Source organism: Lepus europaeus, chromosome 16 (genome assembly GCF_033115175.1).
Source record: "Lepus europaeus isolate LE1 chromosome 16, mLepTim1.pri, whole genome shotgun sequence".
In the NCBI taxonomy this organism is placed as follows: Eukaryota; Metazoa; Chordata; class Mammalia; order Lagomorpha; family Leporidae; genus Lepus; species Lepus europaeus.
Genome location: NC_084842.1, coordinates 87,942,840 through 87,957,170, shown reverse-complemented (window position 1 = coordinate 87,957,170; position 14,331 = coordinate 87,942,840). Strand labels below are relative to the sequence as shown.

At 65.8% G+C, this 14,331-nt stretch overlaps 1 protein-coding gene across 1 annotated transcript in view; it reads left to right on the top strand.

Moving 5' to 3' along the window:
* PPP2R2C (protein phosphatase 2 regulatory subunit Bgamma) overlaps positions 1-7,398 on the top strand; it is an 81,185-nt gene extending 73,787 nt beyond the window's left edge. Inside the window, exons 7-9 of the mRNA XM_062212836.1 lie at positions 162-331; positions 1,413-1,504; positions 5,937-7,398. Of these exons, the coding sequence (XP_062068820.1) occupies positions 162-331; positions 1,413-1,504; positions 5,937-6,228 (554 nt within the window). The 3' untranslated portion in view covers positions 6,229-7,398. The remainder of the gene's footprint in view (positions 1-161; positions 332-1,412; positions 1,505-5,936) is intronic.
* The last annotated feature ends 6,933 nt before the right edge of the window (positions 7,399-14,331 follow it).

Here is a 14,331-nt window from a genome sequence, read left to right as displayed (position 1 = left end):
GCACCTGCAGGTGTCTGGTTGCAGGGTTGATGAGTGACTGAGTGACTGCCGGCAGCGACCTCGTGAGCCGGGGTGGAAGCAGGGAGGTCGAGGGTGGCCGGTCGTGCCGGGAGCAGCTCAGTGACTCTCTCTCTCTCTCTCTCTCTCTCTCCCCCCCACAGTCTTTGAGGAGCCCGAGGACCCCAGTAACCGCTCCTTTTTCTCAGAAATCATCTCGTCTGTGTCGGACGTGAAGTTCAGCCACAGCGGCCGGTACATGCTCACGCGGGACTACCTCACGGTCAAGGTGTGGGACCTGAACATGGAGGCGAGGCCCATTGAGACCTACCAGGTGGGCCCCTCTTCCAGGTGGGGCGCCGCCAGGCCTCCCTGCCCTGCGCTGGGGCAGCCAGGGAGCTGGCCGGGGCAGGAGCGCCTGCGGGTTCCTGAGCGGGACCTTGGTTTCTGGACGAGGGACGCGGGAGGAAAGAGGCGCCCCGGGCTGAGCCCGAATCCGGGGTGCAGAGGCAGCACCCCTCCCTGGGCCGGGAGCCAGCATCCGTGGCATCCCCAAGGGGTGGGCACTGGCTCTCTCCCCGGGAGCGCGGGCCCCCCGCTAAGTCAGACCTGCGGAGGCAAGGATGCTGTGCCTGCCTGCAAGGGAGACTGTGGAAGTGGAATTAAAACGTGTGTTTATTTTGGTGCAAAAAGAAAAAAAATGTTGAAATCCAAGTATTTGGAGGGTCTACAACATGCATATTATGAAAACTCTGGGCTGGCACCGCGGCTCACTAGGCTAATCCTCCGCCTTGCGGCGCCGGCACACCGGGTTCTAGTCCCGGTTGGGGCACCGATCCTGTCCCGGTTGCCCCTCTTCCAGGCCAGCTCTCTGCTGTGGCCCGGGAATGCAGTGGAGGATGGCCCAAGTCCTTGGACCCTGCACCCATGTGGGAGACCAGGAGAAGCACCTGGCTCCTGCCTTTGGATCAGCGCAGCGCGCCGGCCATAGTGGCCATTTGGGGGGTGCACCAATGGTAAAGGAAGACCTTTCTCTCTGTCTGTCTCTCTCACTGTCCACTCTGCCTGTCAAAAAAAAAGAAAAAAGAGAGAGAAAAAAAAAAAGAAAACTCTGCGTGGCTTTCAGCTCTTTCCTAGGGTCCAGCCAGATATGGGAAGGGGTAGAAACCAAATTCACGTGGCTTTAAAACATGGGTTGAGAGAGAAGGGGCAGCTTCACAGCTGATTCCAGTTGTGTCTCTGGCTGGGGGATGCGGGAGGCTTCTTGGAGGAGGTGGCGCTTGGGCAGGATTTGTGTGTGCAGATGCGGGTGGGACATCCCGGCAGACACCCCAGCCGAGCCCTCACGGTGTCCCCGTGTGAGGGCGGCACACGCTGACAGCCGTCACCACTCACCCCTGCCCCGTCTCCCCCAGGTCCACGATTACCTGCGGAGCAAGCTGTGCTCCCTGTATGAGAACGACTGCATTTTCGACAAGTTTGAGTGTGCCTGGAACGGGAGTGACAGGTAACCCTCACCGCCCCGCCCTGCCCCGGTGCAGCGGGGCCTGGGCTGGCGACGGGTGAGATGCATGCCGGGGACTGCTGGTTAGTCAGCTCTGATGGCTCCGGTGTGGGAACGGGCCCGCCCTCTCTGAGCAGGCACGGTCTCCAACATCGGCCTGGATCCTTGGGTGTGAGAACCCGGGGTGAATTTCCACCGGCCGCCACCTGCTGCGTGTGCTTTTGCGCGTTGCCACCAGGGGGCGCCCGTGCCCAGGCGCCAGTGCCAAGCCCTGGCTTCAGCTGCCCCTCCGCGCTGCCCCCTGGAGACCTGCCCTAGAGCTCACCCCGCCTGCCCCTTAGGAGATCTGGGCAATGGCTGCTGAGCTTTCTAGAAGGCGCGGACTGTGCCACCTCCTCCCGAGCACGTCGTGAGGCCCCTGTTGCTGTCTCTGCCCCTCTGTGCCCCTCCCCCAACTCCAGCAGCACCCTGTTCACCCTGTCCCCATCCCCCACCTGCCGCCCTCCGGCTGTGAGTCTCTCCAGCCTTCCTGGCGTTGGGAGGGTGGGCCTCGTGGATGCCGGGGGGCGAGGTCGTGGGTCTGTGCTGGCCGTGGGGGCTCTGCCGAGCCTGTCTGCCGTCTGCCCCGCCTCTGTGGCGCGCTCGATGGCCCGTGGTGTGGGAGCAGGAGGTTCATGGTGTGTTTGCAGCCCCCTCCTCCTGGACGACCACCCCAGGTGGGCCCCCTGCCAGGGTCCAGTCGAAGCCTCACGGAAGGATCCTACTGGCCTTCTGTGAGTCACACGCCCACCGTTGGAGGCAGCGTGGACGCAAAGCGTGCATGCCCAGGCCAGGGGCAGGAGAGTGTTCCATGGGACCAGGGCGGGAGCCCCTCCCCAGAGGAGACAGGAGAGCTGGGGACAGAGCAGCCAGCATCCTGCTGCTCACCTGCAGAGGCAGAGTGGGGGCTGGGAGAGGGCTGCCCTGTGTCCCGCTGAGAGAGGGGCAGGGAGCGGTGCTGGGTGGGGTCTGGTCTCCTCCAGAGCTCGCGGGGCTGGGGGCTGCTGCTGAGCCAGGGAGATGTGGGGGTGCAGCTGTGCGGGCTGCCCGTGACTGCCGCCTTGCTGCTTGCACTCGGTGCTCCAGAGCACAGCCGGCATGGCGTGGGCTCCAGCTGCTCCCCGGAGAGCAAGGGAGGGGCTGCCCTGCCCCCATGCTGGTGGGGGAGAGGGGGTGGTCTCCTCCAGCCCCGTGCCCCGGGCGCCCTTCCTCCTTCTGCTGTCCCCTTCCGCGTCCCTTGGTTAAGCGGGCGCTGCCCCGCGATACCCAGAAGCAGGAGTGGCCGTTGGGATTCCCAGATGCCGGCAGGGCAGTGACCTGAGCCCGGCCCCGCTCTGAGCGCTTGGCGTGCAGGATCTGATTCACGCCCCTCGGGGGCCGGGTGGGAAAGCAGGGCGGAGGGTGGCCGGGCAGAGCCGGGGTGTACACGCAGCCGGAGTGCCTGACCGCGCCACCTGAGGGCAGCAGAGAGCAAGCTGCTGCTCCAGCATTTGGGAAATTCTAGCCTCGTGGCACCTGGGCGCTCAGCAGAGGTGGGAGTGGCCTCTTTGCCACACTGGTGCTGCCACTTGTGCACCAAGTCCTGTGGGAGCCTGGCTGCTGCCCCCCGCTGGCCCCAGACCAGCATGGGCAAGGAGCGGGGTGTCCAGGGGCCCCGGGCAGCTCCTCTGCCTCAGCGCCTGCTGGCCAGACAGGTGCGCTGGGGTGGTGCCCTGAGCCGGCATCAGCCGGCGGCTCCCTCACAGGGCGTGGCCGTCAGCCTGCACGCGTGGGTCTTGGTGTGCAGGCAGCAGGCATGCGAGGCGGGGGAGGGGCCGAGTCAACGGGAGGCCTTGGGCAGGGGGCTTGGGGAGGGGCTGGGGGGGCCTCAGGACACCCTCTGACGAGGCAGGCAGCATTTGGATCTGGACATGGATTTGGGCACGGCAGGTGGGAGGGGGCAGCGTGTCCCAAGGGAGAAAGTGGGTGTTGAGGGCGGAGCTGAGGGTCAGGCCGGCCAGTCCCCAGGCAGGGGTCGTGAGAGAGCCCGGCATGGGGTGCCCTTGGCCTGGGGCTGGCCAGAGCGGGGAGGCCTCCAGTGGGGCAGGGAGGGCAGGAGGAAGGTCTGCGCTCCATCCCCGCCCCCCCGCCCTGACCTTTAACCTCACAGGAAGCAAGAAACACACTTGTTGCTGCAAGTGAGATGGATGCCGTGTAGACGTCCCGACACGCTTCAGGCTGTGTAGACGGATGCTGTGTAGACATTCCCTGACATGCTCCAAGCTGTGTAGACGGATGCCGTGTAGACGTCCCCTGACACACTCCAGGCTGTGTAGACAATGCCGTGTAGAGAGTCCCCTGACACGCTTCAGGCTGTGTAGACGGATGCTGTGTAGACATTCCCTGACATGCTCCAAGCTGTGTAGACGGATGCTGTGTAGACATCCCCTGACACACTCCAAGCTGTGTAGACAATGCCGTGTAGAGAGTCCCCTGACACGCTTCAGGCTGTGTAGACAATGCCGTGTAGAGAGTCCCCTGACACGCTTCAGGCTGTGTAGGCAATGCCGTGTAGAGAGTCCCCTGACATGCTTCAGGCTGTGTAGACGGATGCTGCGTAGATGGTCCCCTGACATACTTCAGGCTGTGTAGACAATGCCGTGTAGACAGTCCCCTGACATGCTCCAGGCTGTGTGGACAGATGCCGTGTAGACAGCCCCTCCGCCTGTGTCCCGCCTGTGTCCGGCCTGTGTCCCGCCTGCCGGGGAGCGGCTGAGCTCGGACACCTGAGGGTGGCTGAGGCTGTGGGGCCCGAGGCTCTCATTCGTTCATTCATTCATTCGTCCTCGCCCTGGGCCGGCAGGTGCTGAGCTGGGCGTGGCGAGTGAGCGAAGGCCCCGCCCCCAGCCATCCTGTGAAAGACACTGTCCCTGCGCCCAGGCCGTGGGCTCTGCTACTGGGGTCCTCACAGGGCCCTGGGCCTCCCACACTGATGCCCAGCCGGAGGCCGCTCCCTCCGGCCCCCCACCCGGGGCTGTACCCACAGGCCTCCCTCCATGCCCTCTGCCCTCGGGGAGGGGTCAGCCAGTGGGGGAAGCAGAGGACACCCGAGGGTGGGCGGCTCAGAGGCCATGCGTGTGCCCTCAGTCCCATTGTCCCTATGCCCGCCCCCCCCCCCCCCGCAGAGTTCCCACCGGCTCCCTCCCTTCTCTCTCCCCCTCCGTCTCTCCCCCATCTACCCCCACCAACTCTCCTTCTCTTTCCCCCTCCGTCTCTGCCACGCCCATCCCCCACGGACTCTCTCTCCTTCTCCCCCCCCCCCAGGCTTGGCTGGTCCCTTAGAACCTTCCAGAACCTTTCTGAGTTACCTCCGATGTGGAGCTTTAACCCAATGGCCCAGCCGGCTTCTGCCCCCACCCCCAGGCCCTGGCTGGATGTCTAGGAGCAGAGCCCCTGTGTGTGTGTTGGGGGGGGGGTCCGTTCTCATTCCCTCCACCAGATGAAGCCAGTTCATGGCAAGGGGAGGTGACAGCCAAGGTAGCGCTGCACACCGTGGGCTCCACCAAGGCTCATGGCATGGGCGGGCAGCTTGCGGGCTGACACGGAGCCTCATGTCCCCCAGCGGGCATCCTCGGCCGAAACTTCCCCAGCACCTTCTGTGGGGGGGGCAGGGCCGGACCTTGGGGGGACCCCTCCCATCCGGAGTAGGAGGGCGGGGCCCGGCCCGGTCAATAGCCCCCGAGAGCCCAGCTGGCCCAGGGCCCGGCCTCCCCTGGTGCCCACTGGGAGCTGGGGCCTCGGGTACCACACTTGCCCGATGGCGACCCTGCTCCCACCACTGTCAGCCCGGGACACGGGGCTGCCCCTGGGCCTCTGAGCCTCATGGGAGCCCCATCCCTGGCTGGCCTGGCCTGCACGGGGCCCTGCACCCGCTCCTGCCTCTTCTGCCCCACGCTGCTCCAGGGTCACCTGTGGTCACTCTTGTCCGGGGGCAGCCCCTGTGAGCCCACACGGTCCCATGCCAGCCAGGGCCGCCCTCAGAGGCACTGTCCCGCCTGTGTCCGCGCCTGGGGACCCCCTTCCTCCTCTCCCCACTACAAGGCCCCCAGGCCCTGTCTCCAGCAGGGAGAGAACTGAGAGCTCTGCCTGGGGAAGTGGGCACGCTGCAGCCAGGCAGCCCACCAGGGTTGCCTCCCCTGCAGGCGGGGGTGCGGGGCTGGGGGGGATCTGGTGACCCAGGGGACCAGCCCAGTGTCTGTGCTGCCACCTCTGGGCTGGCACAGTCGTTGGAAGTCCAGGGGTTAAGGGGAGTATTGGTTGTGCTTGGGGCGGAGCTCCAGTGAGTGAGGTCACCTGACGGGCGGGGCGGGGCGCTCTGGCCGTCCTCCCGCCCTGACGCCTGCCCATCTCCCCCCAGTGTCATCATGACCGGGGCCTACAACAACTTCTTCCGCATGTTCGACCGAAACACCAAGCGGGACGTGACCCTGGAGGCCTCGCGGGAGAGCAGCAAGCCCAGGGCCGTGCTGAAGCCCCGGCGCGTGTGCGTGGGCGGCAAGCGGCGGCGAGACGACATCAGCGTGGACAGCCTGGACTTCACCAAGAAGATCCTGCACACGGCCTGGCACCCGGCCGAGAACATCATTGCCATCGCCGCCACCAACAACCTGTACATCTTCCAGGACAAAGTCAACTCCGACGTGCACTAGGGCCCGGCACGGCCCGGGGAGCCCCGCCGCGCTGCGGCCGCTGTCTGGGTTTTGTTTTCTAAGAAGGAAGGATTCATAGCCACAGATCTTAAATGGACGGGACTGCCGAGTCGGGGCAGGGCGCCCCCGCTCTCGCTCTCCCCGTCGCGGTCAGCGGTCTTTCCCACATCGTTAGTTCATTCCTCACTCCCACAGGGCCCCCCGGCCAGGGAAGCTGGGGCTGGCCCGGCTCGGGCTCGGGGAACAGCGAGTGAAGTGCAGACAAGCCAGCCAGGTCCCTGCCATTGTCCATGGCGCGGTGGCCCCGGCTCCCGGCTCCCGGCTGGCCGTCCCACGTCTGGTTGTCCCATGTCTGGTTTGGGATGGGGAACTCATGCGGAGAACTTGGAGGTGCAGGCTCGTGAGTTGGGTTTTTAGCCACCTTTGAGGAACCTAGGACCCCGGGGCAGCCTTGTGTCCTGGAGGGTGCGCACCTGCCTGTCACCTCACTGAGGGAACATGGCCACGCCCGGTGCTCCGCCCCCTCTGGCCCCGCCCCCCACCGCTGGGCTCTGCAGCGTTGCTGTCCCCTCCGGCATTCACTGGGCACCTCCTGGAAACAGACGCCGCCCCCACCACACACACCCGCCCCAGATCCTTCGGCACCCTGCCCTGCCAGCCCCTCCCCCCTCTGCTCCGGCCAGCCATGAAAGGTGACCGAGGCTCTGAGCGGAGGCCTGAGCTGCCCGAGGTGGAATCCCCATTCAGGCCCTGGTGTGGGCTCCTCAGCGTCCCATGAAAGTTCTGGAAGGCACACGGCCCACCGTCTCGGGAGGTGGGCCGGGGCCGGTGTGACGGTGGCCGGGGCCAACCGAGAGCCAGGATGGAAGGTGGGGAGGTCCTCGCTCTGCCTGGTGGTGTTGGGAGTTCGCCCCCAGCTCGGGCCGCGTCACTCAGATGCACCTGCAGCTCCTTTCCAAGCGCCATGGACGGCTTCCCGGAGGACCAGGTGCCGGCACCACTCGAGGGCACTTCCGGAGGCCCGTGTGCAAGTCTGGGGGCCGCTGCCACCGAGGACGTGGGGAGAGGGTCCCCCCAGGCAGACGCCGCCCGCGCCCTGCTGCCTTTGCTCTGGGGCCCAGCAGAACCCTCGGCGAGCAGAGCACAGCCGGGCCACCTCCGTCCGTTCCGTCTGTGTCCTTCCGTAACCGCGTGCAACGCGGCCCCGAGGCCGGGCCGGGCCCCGCTGAGCCCCTGCCCGCTGGGCGGCGGCGTACTTCCCCGTGTGTAGGGATCGCGTGTGGGCTCGCTGCCGGCCGGGGCGTCCCCGCGCAGAAATGGCTCCATTGGTGTTTTTTTCTTTTGCAATCAACGTGAATGAAGGATGTTTGTTTCTCTCTCACTGGACAGCCCAGGTGGCCTGGGCAGTGTTCCGTGCACACACCTGCTGTGATTCAGCGTCACAATCCAAGCTTCTTCAGACGGCTTGTCCCCCTTGCAAAGAGGTTCCCGGGCTGGGGTCCGCTGGGTCGAAAGCTGGGGAAGCCAGATCCAGCTGCGAGGGCCCCACGTGACTGCCTGGCTGTGTGGTGCCGCCGTCTCCAGCGCTAACTGTCAAACAGACCGACCAAACCCAGGTCTTACAGCTCTGCAAAGGAGAGCTGAACTCACTTCCGTCTGAAACCTTGGGTACCAAGCCGAAAAAAAAAGAAACACAGTACAGAGCTCTTCCCTGGAAAAACGTGTATCTTTGGGTCTCTGGAAAGTTCCAGATATGCAAAGCAGATGGTGCATCCTACAACATGGATCGGAGGGGGAGGGGCGACCTCGGAAGCCGCAGAAGGTGGCGCGCGCTCTCGTGGCCGTGCGCGCTCGTGCCGTGCGGCGTTCACTCGGTCCCCACGAAGCCGGCAGGGCCTCTGGCGGTGGAGATCGACTGTTTTGGACTCTCCTAGGTGCAGTCTGTCTTTGGTGTCTCACAAATTATCCAACTGTTGAATAAGATTATAAATATGTGAATACCAGCTTTTTCCAATAAAATAACAAATGTTACATGGACAGCGGGGCTCCCAGGGCTGTCTGTGTTTTCGAGGCCTGCCCCGGGTGCGGGGAGGCTGGTGGCACGTACCAGGCACGCACCGGGCTCTCCTGGCCGCCTGGCTCCACACGGCTCGGCTGCTCCAGCACCTGCGGTGACTCTTTATTGGAAAAAAAAAAAATGTTTGAAAGGCAGAGTACCTGGGAGACACAGAGCTGCCACCCGCTGGTTCTCGCACCAAAAGGCCACAACAGCCAGGGCTGGGCCAGGCCAAATCCAGGAGCCTGGAGCTCCATCCGGGCCTCCCACGTGGGTGCCGGGGCCCAAGCACTTGGGCCATCTTCCGCTGCTTTCCCAGGAGCATTAGCAGGGAGCTGGATGGGAAGCGGAGCAGCCGGGTCTGGGACCAGGCAGCTGAACCAGCTGGGCCTCGACGCTAGCCCCAACTCTTTAGCCCTGAGCAGTGGCGCTGCTAAGAGGGCAGACGAGTTCCCAGGAGGCCGAGGGGCTTGGGTGGCCCCCGTGAAGCCCATGCCTGGCCCGTGAGCGCTCAGTAAGGGACAGGCGCCCTGTTCTGATCCGTGCTGACGCAGGCGTGCCTGGCTCACTGGGATTTCCAAACAGCCACGCCCCGAGGAGGGACCGAGGGCCGGAGAGGCTGAACACTCAGCCGGAGGCCTCACGGCTGGCACGTGTTGGCACCGCGTTTCCACGGCCACCCCGACAGCCCCACTGCGCCTGCGCCTCCCAGATTCCCACAGAAACCAGAGAGGCCCGGCCCCGGGCTGTCGTGGCCGGGGTGTGCGCAGGTGCTGGTTCACCTGTGGGTTTCCCTGCACCCTTTGCTCCCCCGAGCCTCCGGAGCGAGAGCCGGCGCCCCACCTGGCCCTGCCCCTGGCTCCCTGCTGCCCCAGCTCTGCTTGCTCAGCCAATGTGACCTTTCGCTTCTTGCTGTGTCCCCAGAATGCAGCATGGGCCTGGGGCCGCTGGCTGAGCAGGGCCTTGTGGGTAAGTGTTGGCACCTGGGCAGGGGCCCGGCGACCTGCGAATGGCACCAACTGAGCACTCTCGCTCGCAAGGAGAGCGAGAGGTCCAAAATGGGAACCCAGCACGGCGCACAGGACAGGGGTGAAGGCCCCAAGGCTTTTGGGAGCCAGGAAGCACACGGTGAGTGGGAAACGGGTGAGAGGCTGCAAAGCTAGAGCCTCAGCCGGCAGCAGGGGCGTCCGGAGGAAGCTGGCCGGCACACAACCCCACAAAGGCACCCGGGTGGCTGGGGAGCAGGCCCGGCCCCTCCCTGTGCTCTTGGAAGTAGGGTGGGGTCACACCAGATTCCGGGGTGTGGGGAGAGCTGGGGGGGGCCGCCAACCGAGAGCCAGGACCATCCGCCCCGCCCTGCCGGGCCTCCTCCCCGAGGAGCCACGTTCTTGGCGGTCAGTCACCGGCCCTTGCTCGGCCAAAGCATCTGGCCGGGGAGCCTGTCGCTGGCCGGGCGCCCCTCCCCCGCATGGACACACGGAGCAGCTTCAGATTTGCACTGAGATACAAACCACGGCCAAGGTGCAGGTGCAGTCCCCTGGGGGCAGCCAGCAGCCCCCAGGCCCGGCGAAACGCCCGGGGACTCCCCGGGCCTGAGTGGACGGGCACTGTGTGCGCTGCACAGGAACCTCGGGGCCTCTGGGGCTGCCTGCAGGAAAGGTGACGGATCTGGCTAGCTGGAGGGATGCGGAGGGCAGTGGGTGTGGGGACGCTGTCACTCCTGGGAAGGAGGACGAGGGCCCGAGCCTTTCTCCCTGCCTTGGTTTCTCTGCACCGCTCCTCAGAGGTGCGAGGCGGGAGTCCTGCCACTAAGGGGCGACCCCAGCCCCCAAGGGGAGGTTTCCTGGTCACCATGAAGCTCCCAGAACTCCAAATAAAGGAGTCACTGCAAACCTCTGCAAAAACAAAGCGCCAGCATCTGCACCTGCTACTGCTAGAATCGTGCCCAGAGGCCAGGTGGGTGCAGGACCGGAGGTGGCCACAGGGGGCAGTGGGAGAGGGTGTGGGAGCAGTGACTGTGTCCAGCTAACACGTCGGTAGAGGAGCAGGTGGACGGGGCCGGGGTCGCAGCGCAGGAGTGCAGATCTGGCCAGCCGTGCACTGAGCGGCCGTGAGACCGCGTTGGGACCGGCTTTGAACCGCCCCCACCATGCTGTGATGCTCTGGGGCTGTCCCCTCCCCCTGGGGGCCTCACTTCCCTCTCCTGCTTCACGTGAACAGCAGAGCCGGCCCCCTGGGCAGCCACTCCGCACCCCCACCCCACGCCGCCGCCAAGCCTGAGCCCGGGTGTGCTCACCACTGCGGCCGCCGGGCCTGGCCACACATCCCCCCGCCCCGCCACTGCCGGGGGAGGGGCCCTGCCAGCCTTCCTGCTGTCCCTGAGGCAGCAGCCACGCTCCATGCCCCCCCCCGGGGGGGCTCCCTGGTGCCTGGAGGAGGACCCTGGGCTGGCCCCGCCTGTGGACACCCCAAACACCAGAAAACGCCTGGCAGGTGCGGTGCTGCCCCCGGCCAGGCCAGGCCGCCTCGCCCGGGCCCTTCTGACTCATTGCTCCTGGTCCCTGGGGTTTGTCACTGTCCTGGCAGTGGCAGGAGGGGGTCCTTGCGGGGCGTGGCCTGGAAGAGCCCATCTCCCTCCCAGCTGCCTCATGGGTCGGGACTTGGTCCCTGGCCACAGGGGGCTGCAGGGGAGGCTGGGCCACGGGGCAGCTGGAAACCAGGGCTGCTGCTCTGTGACTGTGTACCCGGCGTGCCCCAGGCCCGCACTCCCGGCGTAGACCCCGCTGTGACTGGCCCTGACTGTACCCGGCGTGCCCCAGGCCCGCACTCCCAGCGCAGACCCCGCTGTGACTGGCCCTGACTGTACGCGGCGTGCCCCAGGCCCGCACTCCTGGCACAGCCTGCACCTGCCCCTCCCAGCGGGCAGTCCCCACGCCTCCCACAGGACTCTGCTCTCCCAGCCGGGCAGGGGCGGCTTCTGTGATCTGCGCCCAGCAGCCCAGCGGGACAGAGAGGGCTGTGCCCGCTCCGTCCACTGCCACGGCCCGGGGCTGCGTCTGGCACGGTGCCGGCGAGCACCCACTGATGATCAGTGGGACAGGTGCGCTCGGACACCGGGCCGTGGGCAGGAGCAGGCCGCCAGCTCCAGCTCCGGGGGTGCCTGGGGACCTGCGGCACCCACCCCCACTTCCTGGCAGGGCTCCTCAGAGGCAGGCCCTTCCCTGGAGGAGGGGAGCGGCCAGTTGGGGTAGAACCCTCTTCCAAGGACAACAAGCAGGGAGTGGGAACCTGAGGGGTTTCCAGCAGAGCCACACAGGGCGGGGCTGGGCTGTGGGGGCCCTGTCACTCTGGCCTGGAGGGAGGGTCCCCACCAGGGCCTGTGTTCCTCAGGGCAGCAGGCAGAGGAGGGAATCGTGCTGGGTACGGAGAGGGAGAGCAGAGACTGCCCGGGCCCCGGGTGAGGGAGAAGCAGGGAGCAGCACCTGCTCCCAGGCCCGAGAGCCGAGTCGCGATCCCCAGGCTCCCCTCCCTGCGGTCTGACGGCACTGGTGCCGGGCGGTGACCAGGCCGGGCTGGGGCGCTGCTGTGGGGTGCGGGGAGGCCAGGCGGGAGAGCCGGCAGACGACAGCGGGCTCCGGAGTCTGCCTTCCCGACCCTGAAGCGCGAGGCCGATGAGTGAGGGCAGGTGGACCCCTGGTCTCCAGGTGTGCAGGCGGGACAATGCACCTGTCCGTGTGCGATGCCCAGGGCCAGGTGGGGAAGAGGGTGGGGAAGGTGCCTCTCGCCACAGGAACCCCCAGGGAGGGAGTACAGCCTTGGGGAGCGGGAGCGCCCCCTTCCTGTGCAGCACCTGTGTTACTCCTGGCTGCACACCCTACCCAGCCCTGGTGTGTCTCAGGGAACCCAGGGCAAGCTTTGGTCCAGCCTGGGGGCAGAGCACTAGCGGGGAGAGAAGTCCACTGACCACGACTGGCCAAGGAGGACAGCGGGAGTGGACACGGGCTCAGAGCCACATGGAGACCCCGCCCGCGGAGTCTTAGCCCGGGTCTTCCTTGATGAGTGATTTAAGCAAACTTCCAAGGCGGCTTTTTAAGCTTTGGGTGTTGGTATACAAAGAGGTAAAGCGGCTAGGTGCTTCTCTTCCCTGCTTGTTTCCATGACAAATGCAATTCGCAGCCGACGGGCCGGCATTGGGGTGCAGCGGGCTAAGCTGCTGCTTTTGATGCGGGCATCCCATACTGGGGCTCCGGCTGGAGTCCCGGCTGCTCCGCTTCCCATCCAGCTCCCCGCTAGTGCACCTGGGAAGGCAGGGGAGGACGGCCCAAGTGCTTGGGGCCCTGCACCCACGTGGGAGACCTGGACAGAATTCTAGGCTCCTGGCTTTGGCCTGGCCCAGTCCTGGCTGTCGATGAAGGTACCTCCTCCCTCCCTCTCTCTCCTGCTTTCAGATAAATCTATTTTGAAAGTCTGTGTCGTCTAAAACACCCACATCCTTACACGTTCTCTCAGTCCCTTCCTGGGTTTCCCGTGGTTTCCCACCGGGCTCACAGACATCTCCCTGCCTCCCTGCTGGTGTTGGCCCTTTAAGACGTGGTTAAGCCGGGGGCGGGGCAGTAAGGGCTCTCACCTGGGAGAGAAGGGCCGGCTGCACTCGCTTCCCTGCTGTGTCCCAGAAGCCCCAGACCCGGACCTGCAGGACCTGCCAGATCCGCGAGCCCCAGCAAACCATCCGGGCGCGGATCTGTGTTGCAGCAACAGGGCCCCCAGTGGTGCTGCTGTGTGCACTCCTGCTCCATCGGCCCTGTCACCTGGGGCTGGGGGCCACTGCGGGGCTCGGTGGGCACGGAGGGCTGAGCCCGGACTCCAGCGAGGTGAAGGTGTGAGCTGGGGGCCGACATCTCACGCTGGCTCCCCTCGTCCTGGTTTGCTGTGGCGGTGGCCACCTCCCGCCAGCGCAGCAGCTGCAAACAGCGCACTTTGTCCTGGAGGCCAGGTGTCCACTGTGGCTCTCGCTGGGCGAGGGTCAAGGCGCTGGGCAGTCCTGATCCTCCGGGAAGCCCCGTTTCCCGGCCTCTCGCAGCCTCTAGACGTTGCCCGCGTCCTCAGAGCGGGCAGCGGGCAGCGGGCAGCGGGCAGCGGGCAGCGGAGCCTCTTCCCAGCTCCGCCTCCCTCCTACCTCGGCACTTGCATTGGCCGTGGTGTCCCGCTGTGAAGGTGCACACTCGGCGTCCGGCCTGCAGGGGGCGCTGCGCTGATGTTGGTAAACTAGAGGAGCCTGGCTCCTTCCCCACCTGCCGGGGTTACTGATCCGTGGGTGGATGGGCGCACTCTTCCCCAGGAAACATCACCCCCACCCGACAGGAACTCTGCTCCGCCTACTGCTGCATCTTGGGCAAAGCACAGCACGCAGCAGGTGCCCAACAGCCAGGAGCCGGGAGGCTCAGGGGCCTCGGTCCTCACTGGGCCCGGAGAAAGAGAGAGGCGGCTGTGGAACTGGGCGGGGCCAGGGGCAGGTGAGCCTCGGGGAGCAGCTGCCTGGAGAATTGAGAAAAGGATCCAAGCGTTTGGATCCGTGCGTGGGAGGCAGCTGGGGTTTCCGGAGTGGTTTAACCAATGTCCCAGAACCGAGGGCGCAGGTGCCATCAGATGCCCCCTGGGGAGCCAGAGCAAGAGCGCCCCCCTGGGGTCTGGACAGAGCCCCAGGCCCCTCCCAGAGCTCACGACAGATCCTCCTGTGCCACTCAGAGGCGGCTGCTAGTTCTTGGAGGCCTTGTGAGACCCCCACTGCCACAGACCCTTCCTGGGGGTCCCAAAGCCCTGAGGGGTAAAGGCCCAGCCCACAGCAGGCAGCCTCATGTTGTACTTTTTAAAAAGTAATTTATTTATTTATTTGAAAGCCAGAGTTAGAGAGGAGAGATGATGCCAGGCAGTTGCTCACCTCAGGAGCCCCCCCACCTCGCCATATAAGATGTTGGGGGCAGTTGTGTAACCTGGATGCCAGCCCCTGCCCTCGCAAAGCAGCAGCCTCGGCCCCCAGCAAGCCTGAG